The following is a 23691-nucleotide window of genomic DNA, read 5'->3' on the forward strand; positions in this document are numbered from 1 at the left end:
AAGACGTTCTTTTTGAGAAGGATTTGGACACAAGGAAGGAACAACAATCTCCTGATTATTGTTCCTATCTGAAACAGCCTTAGGAAGGAAACCTAGTTTAGTCTGCAAAACTACCTTATCTGAATGGAAAATATGATAAGGCGAAGAGTATATTAACGCCGAGAGCCCAGACACTCTACGAGCTGAAGAAATCGCAACAAGAAATAAAAAAACTTTCCAAGATAACTTAATATCCAAGGAATACAAAGGCTCAAACGGAGCCCCTTGAAGAAATTTGAGAACTAAATTCAGACTCCATGGAGTAGTAACTGGTTTGAACACAGGCCTGATCCTAACTAAGGCCTGACAAAAAGATTGTACATCTGGAACCTCAGCCAGACGCTTGTGTAACAAAATAGATAAGGCAGAAATTTGTCCCTTTAGGGAACTTGTCGACAAACCCTTCTCCAAACCCTCTTGGAGAAAAGACAAAATTCTGGGAATTCTAACTCTACTCCATGAGTAGCCCTTGGATTCACACCAATAAAGATATTTACGCCATATCTTATGGTAATTTTTTCTAGTTACAGTCTTACGAGCCTGAATCATGGTCTCTATGACCGAATCAGAAAAACCCCGCTTGGACAGGATTAACCGTTCAATCTCCAAGTAGTCAGCTTCAGAGAACCTATATTTGGGTGAAGGAAGGGCCCTTGAATGAGAAGGTCCTTCCTCAACGGAAGTCTCCAAGGTGGCGGGGATGACCTGTCCACCAGATCTGCATACCAAATCCTGCAAGGTCAAGCAGGAGCAATGAGGATCACCGGTGCCCTCTCCTGCTTAATTCGAGCAAAAAAACGAGGAAGAAGCGCAAACGGAGGAAATAGGTATGCAAGATTGAAGGACCAAGGAACCGCCAGAGCATCTATCTGTTCCGCCTGGGGATCCCTGGAACTCGACCCGTATCTCGGGAGCTTGGCATTCTGACGACATGCCATGAGATCCAACTCCGGTCGACCCCATTTGAGAATCAGGCTGGAGAAAACTTCCGGATGGAGTTCCCACTCTCCCGGATGAAAAGTCTGCCTGCTCAGAAAATCCGCCTCCCAGTTGTCCACCCCTGGGATGTGGATCGCTGACAGATGGTAAGAGTGGGCCTCCGCCCACCGAATTATTTTGGCTACCTCGGTCATCGCTAAGGAACTCCTCATTCCTCCTTGATGATTGATGTAAGCCACTGTCGTTATATTGTACGACTCGAATCTGATGAACTGGGCCGAAGTCAACTGAGGCCAGGCCAGTCCAGGCGAGCATTGAAGATGCCCGAGTCTACACTCCCTGAGCCTTTAGGAAACCCGAGACAGCTCTGCACCCTAAAAGGCTGGCGTCTGTTGTCACAATCACCCAGGAAGGTCTGCGAAAGCAGGTTCCCTGGGATAGATGATCCAGAGACAACCACCATGAAAGAGTCCCTCGTCTCCTGTTCCAGGGTTATTCGAGGAGACAAGTCTGCATAATCTCTATTCCACTGCCTGAGCATGTTTAACTGCAGAAGCCTGAGGTGAAAATGAGCAAACGGGATGATGTCCATTGCCGCCACCATCAGTCCGATTACTTCCATGCACTGCGCCACTAACAGCCAAGGATTGGACTGAAGTGCTTGGCAGGTATCTAGAAACTTTGATTTCCTGACCTCTGTCAGAAAAATCCTCATAGATATAGAATCAATTAGAGTTCCCAAGAAAGTTACCCTTGTCTTCAAGATTAAAGGGACAGTCTAGTATAAATTAAACTTTCATTATTCAGATAGGACTTTTAATTTTAATCAACTTTCCAATTTACTTTTATCATCAAATTTGCTTTTTTCTTTTGGTATTCTTAGTTTAAACTAAACATAGGTAGGCTCATATGCTAATTTCTAAGCCTTTGAGCGCTGCCTCTTATCACATGCTTTTTAAATCTCTTTTCAACACAGAGACAGAAAGTACACGAGGGCCATATAGATAACACTATGTTCAGGCACAGGGGGTTATTTAAGATTTAGCACAAAACAATGCTAAATTTAAGACAATAGATAATAAACAGTTACAGTCATGTGATCAGGGGATTGGAAGAAGGTTCCTAGATACAAGGTAATCACAGAGGTAAAAAGTATATTAATATAATCATATTGGCTGTGCAAAACTGGGGAATGGGTAATAAAGGGATCATCTATCTTTTAAAACAATAACAATTCTATGGTAGACTGTCCCTTTGAGGAACTCTTGTCCAGATTTACCTTCCACCCATGAGATTTCAGGAAGGATAGCACAACGTTGGTATGAGATATTGCTTGTTGACAAGATGGCACCTGGAATAGAATATTGTCCAGATAGGGCGCCACCGCAATGTCTTAGAATCGCCAGTAGAGACTTGTGAAAATTCTGGGTGCCGTGGCCAACCCAAAAGGAAAGCCACGAACTGAAAGTGTTTGTCCAGAAAAGCAAACCTCAGGAACTTGTGATGATCTCTGTGGATAGGAACATGTAGATATGCATCCTTTAAATCCACTGTTGTCATAAATTGACCCTCCTGGATCAATGGAAGAATGGTATGAATAGTTTCCATCTTGAATGATGGAACTCTGAGAAACTTGTTTAGACTCTAGGTCTAATATAGGTCTGAAGGTTCCCTCTTTTTTGGGAACCACAAACAGATTTGAATAAAAACCCTGCCCCTGTTCCTGTACTGGAACAGGAACAATTACTCCCAGGGAGGAGAGGTCTCTTACAAAATGTAAGAATGCCTTTTTTTTATTTTTATCTGGTTTGCAGATAATCTTGAAAGAAGAAATCTTCCTCTGGAAGGAAAATTCTTAAATTCCAGTTTGTATCCCTGAGACACTATTTCTACCGCCCAGGGATCCTAAACGTCCCGAACCCAAGCCTGAACAAAGAATGAGAGCCTGCCCCCTACCAAATCCGGTCCCGGATCGGGGGCACTACTTTAAAAATAATAAACTCTTGATTGAAGAATCTATACTAACACCTCACTTTACCTCTTCCTATCACTAACGTAGGCAAAGAGAATGACTGGAGTGGGAGGGAAGGGAGGAGCTATATATAACAGCTCTGCTGTGGTGCTCTTGGCCTCCTCCTGCTGACCAGGAGGTGTAATCCCATAAGTAATGAAGATGATCCGTGGACTCCTCGTGTCTTTAAAAAGAAATACATTTATTGTCTTTCCAAAAATCCCGAGAGTGCCATTCTTCACACATATGTATACAAGATTCCTTGAGGATTGAACCCAGGTTGTTAATACTTTGCCTAGGTTGGAGTGCTGGGCCACTTGCTAATTGATTATATATATATATATATATATATATATATATATATATATATATATATATATATATATATATATATATATATATATATATATATATATATATATATATATATATATATATATATATATATATATATATATGACAGGAGGAGGCAGCACCCACTGCACCCCTAGGGCTGAGAGGAAAGAGATCACAACAAGCAGGAGACCGAGAAGTAAGGGTGAAGGAGAAGAGGAAACTAAAAGGGAGACAGACCGCACCCCGAGAGGCACTGCAGCACTGGCAGAGACCCAGGCAGCAGGAAGACGTCCTGTAGGTGTGTGAACGCGCGAGCATATAGAGCTTTTGTGAATACAACTCCCAAATCTCCTGCTGTCAGTCAGATGTATCTTGACCTTTCACTTCCACCCCCAGTCCAAGAAACCCTTCTTGAGGTTCCCCTACTCAGGAGGGAGACTGAATTGAGGGTAATACCGGAAGTTTCTACCTGGTGTGTGATCTGAAGATCAAAACCACCTAATCTACTATCCATACTCTGGGAGTGCCTGATACTTACCTCATATGTGATTGAGGTTAAACCAAGTAAGTGCACATCTGATAGGGGGAGAGAGCTTATATCCCCATCTTTGGCACAAGTTATCGAGATTAAAGGACTTCATTTGCACCAAAAAAAATTCTGATTACGTTTTGTAATATTGATGAATTAACACATCTTCTATTAATTTTATTCATTGTATTATTTTTAAAGATTGTATTAATTGTATATATATCTTGTTAGGATCAAATTATATATCCGCTAAGTATATATTCTCTGGTTTACATACACATTAACTGGGACCTGCAGAATATTGATTTGTATAATGTTTACATGAATTCTGTTCAGTTTGGGATTATGATATAATACATTTGGATATAATTTCTATGTCCGTAACTTCTATGTCCAATATTTATTTTATTTCATATATCAGGTTGTATATATGATCTTTCTGATTAAGCGCCATCTCCAACTTGTGTTTGTGTATGTGTATGTGTATATATATATATATATATATATATATATATATATATATATATATATATATACATACACACACACACACACACACACACACACATACATACACACACAAATATACACGTACAAAACACGGAAGGGGACTACTCTCTCAGACTGGACTGGGTACACATCCCATGACCCTGCAACATGCACAGCCCTGGGTGTTCAAGAGTACTCTCAGGAAGCTGCACTGTCTCCAGAGTCACAGGCAATTAACCCCAGACAGGTCAGGGTGCAAGGACCATAGGGAAAATTACAAAACAATTTATTACAGCACACAGAGGAAGTCCAGCACTCAGCTAAGAATAAAAGCAAAAATGGAAGAGTGTTACCGCATCTGGCCCAATGGGACAACCCCAGGTACCACGTCAAGGTCTCTTCCAAAACCTGGGTCCCTAAACAGCCACACAATACAAGATCTCAATCCAACAAACTGCACCCTTCACTTGTTCCCACAGACTTATGTAATCACCCTAGCAACATACAAAACACAGAAGGGAACTGCACTCTCAGACAGGACTGGGTACACACCCTATGACCCTGCAACATGCACAGTCCTGGGTACTCAATAGCACTCTCAGGAAGCAGCACTGTCCCCAGAGGCACATGCAGTTAACCCCAGACAGGTCTGGGTGTAAGTCCCCATCTCTCACAATTTATAGTTACTTCCCCCGCCACCTTCCAGTTGTGGGTTTCCACTTTCTGTGTCAGAGAGCGGTCCCACCTGCTCTCTACGTAAGCATCCAAGTACTTAACCAGAGTCGATTTTCACTAGTACATGCGCTATTGATCGAGGGGGGCGTATTAGCTCCACTAGTGGGTCGTCTAACGGCCTATTTTTCAATAGGTTTCACCAAAAATGTAAAATAATAATAATAATAATAATAATAATAATAATAATAATAATAATAATAATAATGACCCAGGCAGATTAGTAGACACTAGGCTTTACACGGAACAGTGGTCATATCATTATTAGGAAGAAAAAAAAAACAAATTATGCTTACCTTATGCTTACAGCTGCATTCATTACTTTTGGGAATACAGAACCTGGCCACCAGGAGGAGGCAAAGACACCCCAGCCAAAAGGCTTAAACACCTCCCTCACTTCCCTCATCCCCCAGTCATTCTGCCAAGGGAACAAGGAACAGTAGAAGAAATATCAGGATGAAAAAGGTGCCAGAAGAACAAAAAAAATAACTGTCGCCTCAGACAAAACGCGGGCGGGAGCTGTGGACTCTTCCCGTTAGAAGTAAAGAAAATTATCAGGTAAGCATAATTTATGTTTTTCTTCTTAAACTGGAAGAGTCCACAGCAGCATTCATTACTTTTGGGAAAACAATACCCAAGCTAGAGGACACTGAATGCAAACAAATGGTGGGTACAAAAAGGCAGCCCCTTCGAAAGGCACCACAGCCTGAAATTACCCGACACCCTATAAAAATAATAACGACACAGGTAAAAAACCCAAAGCCCAGGTAACTGCACACCTGAAACAAGGATTTGCAAAGACCAGCTTCCAGGTAGGAAAGCTGACCCAAGCCATCGTGGAACTCAACCCCCGAATAGTGCCGAAAAACTCAACAGCTCCAGACCAGAATACCGGATTTCCAAGGAGAGTCTCCTCCCAGCAACAGACGCCGCTAGAAAGAGGACATCAAAAGTCCTCCCCCCGAAGGGGAGGACAGACTCAGGAAAGAAAAACGGTCAACACTACATAGAGTAACCGATCCCCGACCTTCCCTCCAGGGTAATAGTCCCAGCCTAAAAGCTAGTCAAAGACCAAAGACAAGATTCCCAGACCTCTGGAAGAAAAAGGATGGATCTACGAGGAGCAAAAAACCCTGAGTAGAACTCTGACAGCTACCAAAAACGGCATGCCACCCTGAGTCAGGACAGACTTCGTGCTTGGGTACAAGACCCCCTACACTGCCGTCTTCCATAAAGAGGAACACTTCCCAAGGGAAGAGAGTTCCCGGACCCCCAGCATCTTAATATCAGAATCCAACATATAACAGGAGCCTTACCAGGGTTCAAACTCCCAGCCTCCTGCTGCAGGAACGGTGGAACAAGTCACTACCCCACATCTCCCTATTCCAGAATTCTGAGAGCGCCAGAAGGGAAAAAGCCCTACAAAGCAAGAAAAACAAGGACCCATAGGTCATCACAGATACTGAGGTGACTCCAAAACTAGGAGAACACACAAGAACACATCCCCAACTCTAGGAGAGAAAGGTAACTAAAGCAACGGAGACCACCCTACCATAAAGGCGAGACCCCTCGGCAAATATCGCAAACCCAGTTGAAAAGACACCTGGCGTCTACAAGGAACATCAAATGCGCCAGAAGACTAGTAGGGACCAGTCAGAGACCTAAAACCTAAGCCTCAGTCAGATAGTAATCTCATGAGAAACAGAACCCTGCCCCCTTCAAAGAGACACGCGGGACCACAAAACCTAAGGTTAAACCGAACCGTCAAAACCTGATCCAGGGAGAGACATTGTCCTAGGCCAGATTCCTCTAAAAACGGAATCAATTGAAAGATCTAACTTCCTGAGAAACCCTAAACTGCCCCCTATGAATAGGAGCGCACCATCTAAAGTCCGTAGACTTAACGACCTAGCAAACATATAGATCGGCACTTACAAGGCTCCATTCGGAGGCGTGGTATCTACACACTAGGCCTCATACTTCGAAATAGGACCCAAGCCCGGAATCCATATCAATAGGCCAAGTGACATTTAGAATCTGACAGGATTAAATCAGCACCACGAGGGTGACATGAACCCAAGAAAAAGCAGAAAAGCGTTCAACCAGTACCTGCCTGGTATAAGGACACTCCAGAACTGTCCAAGGTCCAAGAAAATTCAACCCGAAGATTCGATAAATGAACTAGAAAACATAATTCTGTTACTCAAAAAGTGTGCAACTTCCGTGGAAGTGCCCACACGAACACAGAATCGCAAGTATCGGTTCCAGAGAAGAACGTTTTCTAAACGGAAATCTATGAGACATGAGCTTGGAAAAAACAAATCAAAACACATCCATCCGGAACATAATAAAAGGAAGGCAGCACCCGTGGCTGAACACCCAACGTGAATGAGAACGCCAACGGAACCAGCCGATCAGAGGCCCCATTCAGCCAAGCTCAGAACTGGAACCGAAACATAAAAAAATAAAATAAAAGAGTCGTTAAGGAGATTAGCTTCATCCCCAAACGTTATATCCAGCTTGTCATCCAGCATCTAAGGCCTCGGATCCCTCGGCCCACTCGGACTGGGATCCTCTAACATCACCGAAACATGTCTTCAAAAGAACACGAAGACAAGCCAGCCTATAACGGAAGGCAAAATTATCCTTCGCTGGATCAAACGAAAGGACCTCAGAGGCCAACGCTTCCCCAGGGGGCCGAACTGAATCAGGCGATCCCACGCCCGACGGGCCCTGGTTAACAGAACACGGACAGTATCTTAAAAAAATTTCACTTGGGAGATATAAGCGAGTCTAGCCATAGAAATGGCCATGGCGGAACCGTGCAGTAACCTCTGGAGGAAACAAGCCACACTCCGGAGGAGCAAAGGTCATAGGGACACCTGCTCGCGTAGTCAAGAACGGGTCCGGGGCACGCGCCTCATGGGACATGGAAATCTCGGAGGCGGATGGCTCATCGCACTCTAAGTTCCCTGATTCGGGAGAAGAGAGTACTCTAGAACGGCATTCGGAACATAACTGATGGGCATTAATTCCCGGGCCATTTCATATTCATCACAAGACGCATTCTTCGTATCTGAGACATCCGTTTCTAAGATATCAGAATCCTCCATAATCTTGGAATTACAAAAAAGATAAAAACACTAACTGGCACCCTTTTTACACCCCCAATGGCTGGGGCACTCATCACCTCCTGTAAACCAGACAACCCACGAACTGGACTCTCTGTCGCAACACAGTCAGTATACAGAAGTGAGAAACAACGTAACCGCACCCGTCACAAGGTGCACCGTGCCAGTCACAAAAAGGGTGCGCAATCTCAAGAGATCGCACCATTAATATAAGGTTGTTATGTTCCGTATAGCCATGAGCCTAAGTATTGCTACACATTTGCAGATAGAACCATATAACAAACATGATTAAAGTCCCCCCTGATCAATAACCCCCTCAGGAGATATTAACCCATGACTCCCACTGGGACCCTACCTTGTTTCGTTAACATTACATTCACATATCGAAATAAATTGAAACTATCTTACCGGAATCTACGCCGTGGAACAGGAACACGTAGAAAGTCCAAAAAATATCCCAGCACCTGGGAACAGTGAGGTGTGCAAGCTTACAGGGTACTGCACAATACCGAAAAACGAATATGTATCCCAAAAAGTAAGTAGCACCACCAAAATTTCTTCAACAGATTTATTAGTGCAATCTGCACAGTATCAAAGCCAGACAACAAAATAGCAAAGTTTCGGACTTAGTCCTTAATCATGCCATATCCCATAACACGCCTGAAAAAATGCTATCTAGTGGTCATTAAAAATATCTGTGATTGTGATATTTTTAATGACCACTAGATGGCATTTTATCTGGTGTGTTACAGGTATGGGATATGGTGGTCGTGGTCTATAAGGGTATTTAAGCTGTATTAACTTCAGGTGTAACCATGCATGATTAAGGACCAAGTCTGAAAAGTTGCTATTTTGTGGTCTGGCTTTGATACTGTGCAGATTGCACTAATAAATCTGTTGAAGAAATTTTGGTGGTGCTGCTTACTTTGTGGAACAGGAACACGGCTCTTCAAGTGTGACAGATAGTAGCCTCGCTTCTGACATGGACTTGAGTGAATAAAGACAGGCAGCAAAACTCGTCAACGCCTACATCTCCGGACTCTAACTTTCATCCATGCTCTCACTGAGAGGCTGACAGGATTACGTAAAACTCCAGTCCCATTTCCAAGAGTACTACCCTCCATACGAGACTCTCTCGAACTTCTGACACTTCTCCGACAACCTCTTGTGACGAAAGGCAAAGAATGACTGGGGGATGAGGGAAGTGGGGGAGGTATTTAAGCCTTTTGGCTGGGGTGTCTTTGCCTCCTCCTGGTGGCCAGGTTCTGTATTCCCAAAAGTAATGAAAGCAGCTGTGGACTCTTCCCGTTTAAGAAGAAGAAAAACAAAAACATAACGATGAATGAAAGTCCTATTTATTTATAACGCTTTATTACATGCTACTTCAAGTGTGTGGTGTTTGTAAGCAAGTCATGTGCTCTTCCTCAACTGTAAGGGGATGGCAAACCTTTTCGAGTGTATTTGCAACCAAATTGGCGATGATCTTCTACAGTACCTTTATTTAAAATGTAAAGGGACATTCAAATTTTTTTTTTTTTTAAAAAAAAAGGTGTTATCTTTTGCACATGAATCCACAAACCAAGCAGTATTGGTGGTAGAGTGCCATACAATCTCAACCCGTGCATCACAGGATATATGCCACAAACATTGAGATTATGAATATATATATATATATATATATATATATATATATATATATATATATATATATATATATATATATATATATATATATATATATATATATATATATATATATATACACACACACATATACATACACACATACACACACAATACAATGAAGACTTACCGATAAAGGTTCATGCTCCAAATAAGGCATTACTATTACCACATGATCATTATTTCTAAAGCAGTACTTGACTCCCATGACATTATCTTCGCCCCTGTTAGAGAGGAAAAAAAAAAAAAAAAAAAAGTACAATGTCAGAAAAAAAAACAAAAAAAAACTGCTTGTTTTTCAAGAGTTTAAGGAAAAAGCACAACAGATAATAAACATTTTCTGAATTTTAAACAACTTTCCAATTCACTTCCATTATCTAAATGTGCACATTTTATAACAATTTGAGGAACCAGCTCCTACTGAGCATATGCAAGAATTAACAGAATATATGTATATGCATTATGTGATTAGCAGTAGATTTCTTTCTGACATGTGAGCCAATTTTAAATTCAAACCAAGTGCTTTTGTATTTTCTTTTTATTATACATTTACAGGTTATGCTAGTCCACTGTGTTTATTGGTCCTTTAACTACTTGATTGTAAGTATCACCTAATGGGTTTTATCCTCTGAGGCTGCAAGCCACTCGCTTGAGTAACCCCTAAGTTGAAGAAAAAAAAAAAGCTCAATCCTGTTCCAAGCACTGTGATTGTACGTCAAAGATAAATCACCCAGAACAACAATGTCATGTGTAGGGACCAGGAAGAGGACAGAGTAGCTGGGGCGTAAACCTGCTCACAGGTGTGCATAATATATTATATTCATGCTGTGCCCACCAAGAGAATTCCTCACATGTAGTGTTTTTACACACGGTTTGCTATTGCCTTTTACTCCCTCATCCAAATCACATGCTGCTCTTCTGTCAACAGAAGTTTTCACCCTACTGTGATGCCGCTTCACTCCTCCTTTTAAAGGGCCACTGTAAGTAAATATTTTCTATGCCTGTTACTAACTACCCCAAATACGCTTTTTATCAATAGCATTTCATTAACATATCTCTACCGTATATCAGAAATCTTGTCTGCAAATGTAATTGTATTCCAAACCCACTCCGTGGGTATCCTTTGCTCTGTACCAATCCGTTTACAATACCTAGGTTTCAAAATGGCGCTTTAAACACAAAGTTATTGGTTTAAGTATTTTGAACATGCAGTGCTGAAAATAGTGGGCAGGATAACGTGACATCATCGGCGAATAAAAGATATAACTTTTAGAACGTTATGAAACTTCGTTTTGGAGAAAATATAGGTCAGTAGGTTTTAATTGATGTTTATTAACTTTAATATGTTAGTTGTTTAGCTTAAAAATTATAACAGAAAGTAATCCTTTAAGCAGCACATTGGTTGCAGAGGAGGGTGAGATTTCAACCATAATACGAAGACCTAATTAACGTATTAACGTTATTAAAGGGACTTTATATGACGATTATTCTACAAAATTCACCATCAAAAGACTAATTTGATGGTGAAAACGTTTTTTTAAAGGTTTGTAATCGACCCAGTGGTTACAAAACTCACCATACAAAATAAAATATTTTAAAAGCATGTAAAGTGTCAGTTTGTTAACAAAAGATGCATTGTTTTTGAATCTGACATTCCCCCATTAAAAAAAAACCTCTTATCTGCTGATGGCTAACTAGAGACAGATATAAATGTGCTACTACAGTAATCAAATTGTGCAGAATTTAGCAGGGTCAGGAACCTGAAGTATACACTACCCTCTTATGGCATGGGGGCAGTTCTAGAGTCGGTAATGCAAAAACGCCATTATCTAACACAACGGAGAAAGTACATTTTTCATCAGATTTTCTATTTAAAGTGATGGTAAATCCGAGAGTTTAACAAACGCTAGGATTTACCATCACTAAAAATAAAGTTGAGTTTAAGTGACCAATCAAAAAAAAAAAAAAAAAAAAAAAAAAAAAAAAAAAAAAGGGTGCTAAACTCACCCTGACTGTGCCGCTGCACCTCACTAAACTCAGCTGCTCTGGCTGCCCATGGCACAGCCCTCTTCTACCAATGAGGTAAGGTTTGCACCTCTAAACCAATAGCCGTGCGCGCCATCTGACAGTGTTCTGTATGCTAGTACGGCTATTAGTTTAGAGGTGCAAACGTCACCTCATTGGTAGAAGAGGGCTGTGCTGTGGGCAGCCGGAGCCCATGAGTTTAGCAAGGTGCAGTGGCAGTCAGGGTGAGTTTAGCACCCTTTTTTTAAATAATTTATCACTTAAACTCAATTTTATTTTTAGTGATGGTAAATCCTAGAGTTTGTTAAATGCTCGGATTTGCCATCACTTTAAAGCTGACTGAGTGATACACAATGGCCAGCATTTATGTAAAATTTAAGCACAGAAGTGTTTTGGTAGTGCCCTTTTCCTGCAATCCCTACTATGCTTTAAAACTGCCCGTAGTAGCATTTTACTGGCATGATGAAAAATCAGTATTTAAACGGATACTTTTAAGCAAAAAAAAGGTGCACTGAGAAGATAATTTGCCTATTCTTACCCAGATTCCCCTGTTCCAGTAAAAACACTGAATTAGAATTTTCGGTGAAAGACACTGTAGATCTGATATACACTATACTAACAACAGATTTTTTTTTACTTACCTAAGCAATTTTAAACTCTGTTTGGAATCCCTTCTCACCAAAACCTATTCAAATTAAGGACATGCACACTTGGGCTGGGCTTTAGCGCCGTTAGGACGGCATGGAACGTCCTAACCGTTCGGCTGCCTTGAAACCATAGCCACTTCATATATGGAATCGCAGGCTGGGGGGCGTGCCTAGCATCATAGGCACTCCCCCGACCCCATAATTTAAATCATGCGATCGCAAAAACTTTTTTCCGATGTTGACAGGAAGGGGTTAAGGAACGTTACTGGTTAATATGATCTACCTCTGGTATAAATTATGTAATCTTTAAATCCTGTAAATTGGTTAACTTTACATGAGACATTTCATTACTGTAAAAATTTCCATTCCTTTTCTAACTACTGAAGCTAAATTAATTTACAGGGTTAGCAATTCTCCATTAGTCGAAAGCATCTCATGGCAGTGGTTTTGGAATCTAGAGACCTTCTTGTACTATAGATAGCAAATGCAATGATATTTAAATGTAAGGGTTGTGAAACCTATGATCTTATGTTTCAAGGGTTTCAAAGTGTTATTAAAACTACACCACCCCATGAAGACATCCTTTTTTTCCAACTGAAACATTTTACAAGATTCCATTGGTTTAAGATTGAATAAGATGGATTTTTTTTTTTTTAACTCTTGGAATTTTAATTTTTACCAGTTCACATTATTACTGTAGTGTGTGCGTATATATGTGTGTACATACTGATGAATGAAGTTTGGACTGGCATTTGAAAACGGTAAAATAGATTTTAATCAACAATAGTGTTACTATTATTTTTTAAATGAGAGGTTCAACTTTGCATGTATTTTGTTGTTGTTGAGATTATGGAGTGACTTGTTTGCTTCGTTGTATGCTACTAGCTTCTATCAGCAGGCTTCTAATTCACTTAATTGGTTACACTTTGGAAAATAGTATATTTGTAATATTCCAAGTTACAAACATAATTGAATAAATATTAAAAGAAAAGTTAAAAGAAAACAAAATGGACCTGCATAAAATAAAACTTTCTATGTCATCATACAACCTGAGGTTGTACATGCATGTTTTGTATTTGCATAATAAGCAGCTTCCAGGCAAATCCAAAAACATTGTACTTACCCAGCTGTTATAAGGCATTGGAGTTCGGCAGCAATACGAGCTGGGTGACTTGTGGGAATTAAGTGCTTCAAAGCAAACTTCTTATCTTCACCAGAATTCAACCTTGCCATAGCCAAGTATACAGAACTAAATGTACCTATGAGAGAATTTAAATTTTAAGTCAGAGTATGTCTGTAGACTGTACCTGAAAACTGAAAAACTAAAGTTGTCCCAGAACCCCACCCCTCAAAAAAAAAATAAAGAAACTACTTACCCTCCCCAATTTTGCTAGTAATATAAAAAATATTGCGCAATTGTGGCACGTCTGCATAAAGTTTTGAAATTTCTCTTGTGACTGCTGTAAAGAAAAGGATTATGATTTAAAAGTTAAATCAGTGCATGACTTTTTTTTAATCTAGAAGGCAGCAGTTTTTTTAGTTTGTCTGTTTTTAGATAAAAAAAAATGTATTTTTTTTTTAAATAAAATAAATCCTTACCGTAGTATCTTAGGTCTCACATATACTTGCTTTTCTCAACAAATACAAACTTGCAACGTAAACAAATAAAAAGTATAACTGGTTGAGTAAAACTATTGGTGACACTTTGGGCCAGATTTATCAAAGGATCCAGCTGCAGGCTTGCATGAGCGAACTTGCAGCCGAGAGCTAAGAAGCAATGGTCATCAGACCGCTGCTTTTTAACCTACTTCCCAAGTGGTTGAAAAATAAATACCCTCTAAATCAGTGATTTTCAACCTTTTTTTTTTTTTTTTTGCCATGGCACAATTTTTTATATGCGACACACCACCATCCCAAAATTTTACAAAAATCACATATTGTAGCCTAATACAGTGTGTGTGTGTATATATGTATATGTATATATATATACATACATACATACATACACACACACATACAATGTAGTCAAATTCACTTAAGCTTTATTAGCATGTCAGTAACTACAACTGTATTGCCAAAGCTAGAGGCACAATAATAACAATCAAAAGTTCCACGTATTGAGGCGGTTAAGGGGGTACCAGTGATGAAAATAAATTCTTAGGTGATATGCAGTAGTTCCATGCAAGTAAAAGTTCCACTTGTTAGGGCAGTAAGCAATGCACAAGTATTGAGCCCAAAAGCAGAAACTACTGGGGCCCAAGTGATCCGACTGTTAAAGTCCCTCAGCCTTGGGGGCCCCAGTATAAGAGTTTCACAATCAGTGTAGGATAAGCATAAATATGGGGCCCACAAAAGAGCATCAGGGCTTGGCAATCAGGCAATGAGAGTAAACTGAAAAATTACAAAAAAGTTAAGCCAGGAGGGCAAATGGCATAAAATGCATATAATGGTAAACAGAAAGGTCTCACCCAGTTAAAGCAGATTTCTTCTCTATGCTGAAACAATAATATCCAGGGCAATTCTCCCTGAGCTTGAGAATCCAGGAAGGGGAGGTAAGTGGATCTGTAAACCTGTGACTATCGGAGTGTGTAGGCCGCAATTGATCAAAAGACCTCCGCAGAAGACACAGAAAGAAAATGGCGGCCGTTCCTGCCACTTCGGCCCACTCGCCTCTATTCTTCAAGGCGACTATCAATCCAGACTCCGGTAAGTAACACGTACCTTCTGGCCAGTTACCCCATTCGGAAGCTTTGGGAACAAGTGAATGTAGGCTCCTAGGCCTCAGAGTAGGCCAGTGATATGTGAGCTGTCGACCCCCGGTACTAACAGCCTCCGCAACAGGGGAGGGAGAAGAAAAAAGGACTGCAGCTGTTTGCTTGACCTCCGGAGCAGAGCCCCGACCCTCCGGAGTATCGTATATCTTTTTATTATTAGATCTCTCAGTAGTCCTCGTGGCTATCGTAGCAGATGCCTCCAAATACATGCGCCGCCACCAAAATGTGCACTGGCTTGACGGGTCTTCTCTTGCTCAGATATCCTTGATAGGAACTTTTGTAATGCAGCTGAGGCGAATGAAATCTCCTAAGCGGAGCCCCGACCCTCCGGAGAACTGTGTGGAAGTTGAGACAGTCCCTGCGTGTCCGAATGAGTGCGTAGGATAGCAGCAGCAACCGGCTTCTGTTCTTCTTCAGGAGTGCACTTAAGCATGAAGGGACCAATTCACATCGGCACACCTGACGATCTCTCACGACAAACTAGTGTGCCGCGGCACGGTGGTTGAAAATCATTGCTCTAAATTACAGTCTACACTAAAATTGTTTTTGTTTAAAAAGAGAGATAATGCCTTTACTAACCCATCCACAGCTTTGGACAACCAACATTGTTATATTAACATACTTTTTGCCTGTTTCTAAGCCACTATAGACAGCCTCATATCACGCACTTTTGTATTTGCTTTTCACAACAGGAGACTGCTAGTTCATGCGGGGCCATATAGATAACATTGTGTTCACGCACAAGGAGTTAAGATTTAGCTCAACACAGTACTAAATGTAAGTCAATAGAAAATAAAATCATGTGATCAGGGGGCTGTCAGAAGATGCTTAGAAACAAGGTAATTACAGAGGTAAAAAGTATATTAATATAACAGTGTTGGTTATGCAAAACTGGGGAATGGGTAATAAAGGGATTATCTTTCTTTTTAAAGGACAAAAATTCTGGTGTTGACTGTCCCTTTAAAATACCTGTTGGTTATGGAAAACTGGGGAATGGATAATAAAGGGATTATCTATCTTGTAAAACAATAAAAATTATATTGTAAACTGTCCCTTTAAGCACTTCTGACTGTGGCTGTTTAACTTATACCAAACAATTTTTTATTTGGGTCTAAAATATGACAAAGGTAAAAAAGCATATATAGTTACCTAACTGCATTATCGTTCTAAAATGCAATAATCAAATTAAAATAAAAACATAATTTCCAAAATGAGTTACATAAAATAGTGTTCACTCCTTGTGTGTTTCAATATTTGAACAGTATGTGCAGGCACAAATATATATATATATATACACACATATACACACACACACACTGATCACACCTGTAAGCCATCATATCAAGACATTGGACAAAAAAAACTTAAATAGTACCATCTAAAGCTAGCGCAATACACAAAGAGAGACACTTAGCATTACTCTAGATCCGTCCGTGTCCTCACCCGAAGAAAAGGGCAGGTACTGAAAAGGACTGAGCTGCAGGCAGCGGTTTAGGCCACAACACTGTAGTGTGGTGCACATCCAACGGCTGAGCAGGCCGCAAACAGCAAAAAACAGTAAGAACGGCTGCACTCAAGTGACTTGAAAAGTTAAAAACTTGCATCTTTATTCGCAGAATTAAAACAAAAACATTATACAGGAGGAAAAAGGACAAATTCTTGCGCATTTCGTGCAGCACTTAGACATTTCCTATGTAAACTACGTGTAGTCAATCACCATCTAGGATGTTATGGCAACTGTAGTTTACAGGAGGACGTTAAAATATTAAATAAGGGGCTATATAAGCCATTAGGTTAGTCTCAATACAGAAAAAGACTGCAATCCTTCAATACAAAATGGGTAGGAAGGAACACAAATTCATTAGTCATAAATACGCAAACACATAAAATATTCCAGAACAATAAACATCATATAATGTATGCAGGTTAAAGGGACAGTTTACACTGATTTTCATATAACTGCATGTAATAGACACTACTATAAAGAATAAAATGCACAGATACTGATATAAAAATCCAGTATAAAACTGTTTAAAAACTTACTTAGAAGCTCCTAGTTTAGCACTGTCAAAAAGGTTAGGTTGAGACACCCACTGAAATGCGCTGGAAAACAAAACGAAGACACCCGCCCCGTTCCCCATATCCAAAGACCTTTTATACAAAAGCTGAATGTTATTTAAAAATAAGCAAAACTATACATTTTTACAAAACAAAAACAATAAAAAACTGTATGGGCTATATAAATGGATCATCTACAAAACATTTATGCAAAGAAAAAGATAGTGTACAATGTCCCTTTAACTTGCTCAACCATATGGTGCACCTAGATGGCATACAAATCCATCAGGTAATCAATGTTTTCTTCTTCATTTAGTAACATCAAAAACAACAAATGTTAAATTGGGAAGTACTGTATTCTTATACTTCTTTTATATATAACAAATATGTAGACATATTTGTTACAAGAGTATTACACAATGTATCACTTCAACGTAATCAGTGTCATTTAGCCTTTGAAATGCAACTCCCTTAAATAGTATTAGTACATGACACACTACTTGGAGTAAGTACAAATATTAGTATATTAATTGTATAGACATAACAGTTTGCTTCAACATTAGCAAAGTGTGTCATGCAAGCATTATTTTTTGCCACTATTGCTATATTACCGTCTAAAAATGTTAATATTTGACACACTACGTGAAGAAAATGCGGATAGTCACAAAGACATCTATTGCAAATGTATAGAAAAATGTTTAAAGTGAATGTCAACTTTCAAGAATGAGTGCCCGGTTTTTAAAAATACTATTAAAAACAGGAGCACTTTCATTCATGAAAGTTTACATTTCACCCGTTTTGTTAAAATTCTTACCTTTTCTTCTTGAAGCCGGAAAAGCAATTCCCCCTCCTGCCGCTCGTTACTTCATACGTCAGCATTGACAAATCCGGCTTCCTCCTATCACGGCGTTGCCTCAGGCAATGATACCCCTGGGGGGGGGGGGGAGCCATTATTGGAGGATGCCGTATTCGTCATTGCTGATGTAAGAAGAGACAAGCTTCAGGAGGGGAAATCGCTTCTCCGGCTTCAAGAAGAAAAAGGTAAGAATTTTAACAAAAACGGGTAAAATGTAAACTTTCATGAATGAAAGTGCCCCTGTTTTTAAATAGTATTTTTAAAAACCAGGCACTCATTCTTGAAAGTTGACATTCACTTTAAATAATTGTTGCAGATACAAATGTATTCATGTACTGTGTACATTTATTTTGATCAATGTTATGTGACACACCATTTGGAGCAATCATCAATGTTCACTAGGAATGCACCGAAATTTCAGCAGCAGAAACGCAGAGCTGCTGTTTGAGTTCATTACTTGACTCACTGTTTTGCATATAATAGTTTTCTAGGACTATACTTTATTTGGATAATTGGCAAAAAAAAAACAACTGTTAAATCTGATTCTGTTACACAGAACTAAATACAGAATAATACAGTATATTGATATTTAATTTTGTTTTAAGTAGGGATGCAGAAACATTTTGGCCGAAAATTACATTATCAGGGTTTTTTTTGTGTCCAATTTGAATGTGTTACTTTCAATAAAAGTGTGTTTATTTTATTTGCTTGCAGTTTTTCATTTCAGATTAATTCATTAAATAGTCTAATTATGGAAAAAGAAAAAAAAAGAAAAAATACGTTTTCGGCCAAGTGCATCCTGGATTTTCAGGTTCGGTTTTGGTCCAGAATTTCCATTTTGGTGCATCACTAATGCTCACCAAAAACGATGCTTCATTACATTGTTTAAAATCAAGCTTATCATTAAATCATCATATATGAGTCCAAAAATACCTGCACCAAATGATGTTTAACATCCAAACAAATATATATTATTGCTGACCAAATAATCATTTAAGAAAATCCTGATTGAAACTTTTCAACAAAATAAATCATGTCCTATTCCTGGTTTAAACCCAATGAGGTTTTTGTTTTCAATTTATAAATCCAATACAGCTCTTTTCAAAATGTTACTCTTATTTCCTCCACCCCTTAGTGGCAATTTAGCAATACTTCCAGATTTAACATTTGTTGCTTTTGATGTTACTAAAAGAAGTAGAAAACATTTATTACCTGATGGATTTGTATGCGATCTAGATGCACCATATGGGTGATGAGCAAGTTAACCCGCATACATTATGTTTATTGTTCTGGAATCATTTGTTGTTATGTATTTGCATATTTATGACTAATGAATAAGTGTTTCTACCCATTTCGTATTGAAGCATTGTGGTCTTTTTCTGTATTGTTGAGTCAAATTTAATTAATGGCTCATATAGCCTCTTTTGTAATGTTATTTTTTAATGTCATCCTGTAAACTACAGTTACTGTAACAACATCCTAGTTGGTGATTGGCTACACATAGTTTAAATAGAAAGGAAATGTCTAACAGATCATCCTATGATTAAGTGCTGCACGGCACGAAACGCGTAAGGATTTGTCCTCTTTTCCTCCAGTATAATGTTTTTGTATTAATTTTGTGAATAAAGTTGCAAGTTTTTTTTTTACTTTTCAAGTCACCTGAGTGCAGCCATACTTTCTGGTTAGCGCAATACACGTTAAGAATTATTGAGAAAGTTTTCCTGCCAGTAAACAAAATGCATAGACGCATGTACACGCAGCAATTCAATACCAGGAAGTCGCATTCACGTGACCAACTGGGAGGACGCCACACAGGTTACCCAATATCTGAAAAATTGAACAGAGGATTTGGAACTATCTAAAAGGCTCCCCAGTCACACAACGGATGGTACTAAGAGTTTACTTTTGATGCTGCAAAGATTTTATCTTATGTGAGTGCATTACTTTGAGTTTTAGAAGTGAAATTTATGTAATAAAAACTCTTGAATCAGAGATGTGCCGCGCTCATGTTTTCTAGATTTAACTTAACCCACTTCGCCACCTGTTATGTAAGCATATCTCAATCCCCCGGACTTTTCCGATTAGAGAGATTGACAGTGTGAGTAGTGTACAATGATAAATTTGAGGACCCAACTCCGGGCGGACAGGGGCGAAGATGTATGCCCCTGTCCACTGTTAAATCTGGCCCTTTGTGACTATATAGAATGATTTCTGTTTTGGTAGAAATATTTGTTAGGTTTTTCTAAAAATCTTTGCATTGGTAAAAGTCTAAAAATCGCCCAGAGAAGGGGTTTAAGTGGATTATTTGTTGTAAATACATTTATATCCCTTTACCGGGGGCATGAAAGTGGTGCACCTAAGAATGAAAACTACTAAATATTGAATCTCAGTTCTCTAAGCATGACAATTATCGACTTCTTCAGCACCTGGTTTAACCATCTTAGGGTGCATTTTTTTTTATACATGTGCAAACTAATAATGAAATCTGTTGCACAACATATTTGAACAAATTTATCCAAAAATTTGCTCATTACCAAAACCAATGAATGAAAACAAAATGAGTGCTTTCATTTAGTTTTTCCACATAATAAGTAGGGGAAATGTATTGAACAAACTAATTTTCATATTCATATGTTTGTTTAATTAATAAACCAATTTCGAATAAAATCCCAGAAGGGTTCAGCCATTGATAAGCTGTATCATCTGAGCCATTTAGTGCTATGTAAATTAGACTTGCACAAATCCTTAAAGGGTCACTGAACCCAATTTTTTTCTTTCGTGATTCAGATAAAGCATGCAATTTTAAGCAACTTTCTAATTTACTCCTATAATCAATTTTTCTTCGTTCTCTTGCTATCTTTATTTGAAAAAGGCGGCATCTAAGCTTTTTTGGTTCAGAACACTGGACAGAACGTTTTTATTGGTGGATGAATTTATCCACCAATCAGCAAGGACAACCTAGGTTGTTCATAAAAAATGGGCCGGCATCTAAACTTACATTCTTACATTTCAAATAAAAACACCTAGAGAATAAAGAAAATTTGATAATAGGAGTAAATTAGAAAGTTGCTTCAAATTTCATGCTCTATCTGAATCACGAAAGAAAAAATTTGGGTTCAGTGTCCCTTTAAAGTAATTGTAAACATTGTCAATTTAATTAACAGTATATAAAATTATTCATAAAACCAAGGGCACTTTCATGCATTAAAAAAGTCAATGTAGTATTGATAAGAAACTCCCCAAAACAAAATTTTGATTAACCCCTAACTAAAGGGTTAGTATTGTATTTATTTTATTATAGATTATTATAAAGGAAACATTAAAGGGGCAGCCTGCATGATTTTATATTGTTTAAAAAGATAAAGCCTTTACTATCCATTCCCCAGCTTTGCACAATCATTGTTATAATATATCATTGTTATATTAATATACTTTATAACCTCTATACCTCTGGAGCAGTAATGCACTACAGTGAATTAGCTGCTGATTGGTTGCTACACACTTGTGTCTTGTCATTGGCTCACTAGATGTGTTCAGCTAGCTAACAGTAGTACAATGCTGCTCTGGAGCTGATGTGTTTAACCTCTTTTGCAGGGGTTAAACAATTATATGCAAGCAATACTGTTCTAACCCATTAGAGCATTTTCTTTTTGCACAATCCTTTATAACAGGGCATAGCACATAATTGCTTGGATGACAACTTATTTTTCAGCAGCATTGTCCAAGCCTTCTTTTAGTATATACAAAGGCAAGTCAGAGGATAAATAAGATTAGGTTTTGTAAAAAACAGTATTTAATGGTTTTCTCAGAGCGCTCTATATATTAATAGAAAAGATACAGGCAACTGAATTACTTTGAAATTTTATTATAATCACTTGACTATAAAAGATGGAGTGAAGAGAATAATCAGCCAATCGCATTGAATAAGAGGAGTGTGAATGTGATGCAAAGTCAACCGTGACGGTCCACAAAAAAAAATGCACCAGACACACACGATCCAATTTTATATGATCTTATCATTGCGATAAAATACCTGAAACGTCCCCGCTGCTCATTTTTCCAGTCAGACTTTGGTATTAACACACACGGAAACAATGGCGCCAAAATTAACTCTCAAACACTTCTCATTACCCGCCTGAGAGGAGGGGGCGGGAACAGGGCGAGCTGCTGTGATGATTGGGGTGAACAGTTTGACGTGTGTAGAAATAACCAATAGAAGTAAGAAAGTAGAGTTGATCTGTGAAAACGATTGGCCAGCTGCTGTTATTGGTGCTGCTGTCATTGGTAATACGTATATGAAGTATGGAGTTAGAGAGTTTGCACTTTGCAGGACTGTGAGGTAGTGTCACTAAATTTTCTACAGTTACTTTGTATTGTAACTTTCTACTGTCACTTTGGGGGAAATGAAAGGGAAAAAAAACACACGGCATATTTCCGTTGTACTGCCCTAAATGTGTGCAAAATAATTAGTAAAAACACTTTGCCAATTGTTTTGCTGTTCATAATTATTACTTATCCAAGCAAATCACGTTATGAAATCCTTTTTTTCTCTCCCTTGATTCATATAGAACGTAATTTTAAACAGCTTTCCAATCTATGTCTAATGTGCTTTGTTCTATTGCTATCCTTTGTTAAAAATAATAATTAGGTAGGCTCAGGAGCATTACTGGGAGCCAGAGCTATCTGGGTTTCTTAATGAAATTATTTACACACGGCTACTGCAAAGCAATCCCTTTATTTATTATTCCCCAGTTTTTCATAACCAACACATCAGTGCTGACTCATAAATAACTCCACGGGAGTGAGCACGTTATCTATATGACACACATGAATTAGCACTGTCTAACTGAAAATGCATTGAGATAAGCGGTGGCCTTCAATGGCTTAGAAATTAGCATATGAGCCTACCTAGGTTTAGCTTTCAACAAAGAATACCATGAGAACAAAGCAAATTTGATAATAAAAGTAAATTGGAAAGCTGTTTAAAATTGCATGCCCTGTCTGAATCATGAAAGTTTAATTTTGACTTGACTGTCTCTTTAATTAGGTAGCTTGTAAGGTTAAAGTTATTGTAAGCTTGAGGCTTTCAATACACAGTATATAAAACTATTTATAAGAACAGTGGGACTTTAATTCATTAAAATATTTAAACACGTTTCCTTTGTAAAATATTTATTTTTTAGAGATTGTAAATATCACGCCGTTCCCCAACCCGCATCTCATCCTTGATTTAGCCCAGCGATGACGAATCCGGCTTAATCCAATTGCTGCGTGCCCCCTGGGCTGGACACCATGTGGTAGTGCAGGGAACCCTCCTTGCCCATCCACCTTCCTGACCCACCCACCCTCACTAGGTGCATCCATCTGAGGTACTGGCAGCTGTCTGCCAGTACACAGTTTGTATTTTGTTTTTTATTTATATATATTTTTTAAATTCTGTAG

General features: G+C 38.9%; 1 protein-coding gene across 1 annotated transcript in view; it reads right to left on the reverse strand.

Moving 5' to 3' along the window:
• The window catches only part of CDC7 (cell division cycle 7), a 281927-nt gene extending 259518 nt beyond the window's left edge, over positions 1-22409 (reverse strand). Inside the window, exons 1-4 of the mRNA XM_053693123.1 lie at positions 22283-22409; positions 13938-14021; positions 13685-13820; positions 10020-10113 (exon numbers count right to left, since the gene is read on the reverse strand). Coding sequence (XP_053549098.1) covers positions 10020-10113; positions 13685-13820; positions 13938-14021; positions 22283-22304 — 336 coding nt within the window. The 5' untranslated portion in view covers positions 22305-22409. The remainder of the gene's footprint in view (positions 1-10019; positions 10114-13684; positions 13821-13937; positions 14022-22282) is intronic.
• Positions 22410-23691: the final 1282 nt, after the last annotated feature.

The sequence above is a fragment of the Bombina bombina genome, chromosome 10, assembly GCF_027579735.1.
Source record: "Bombina bombina isolate aBomBom1 chromosome 10, aBomBom1.pri, whole genome shotgun sequence".
Taxonomy (NCBI): Eukaryota; Metazoa; Chordata; class Amphibia; order Anura; family Bombinatoridae; genus Bombina; species Bombina bombina.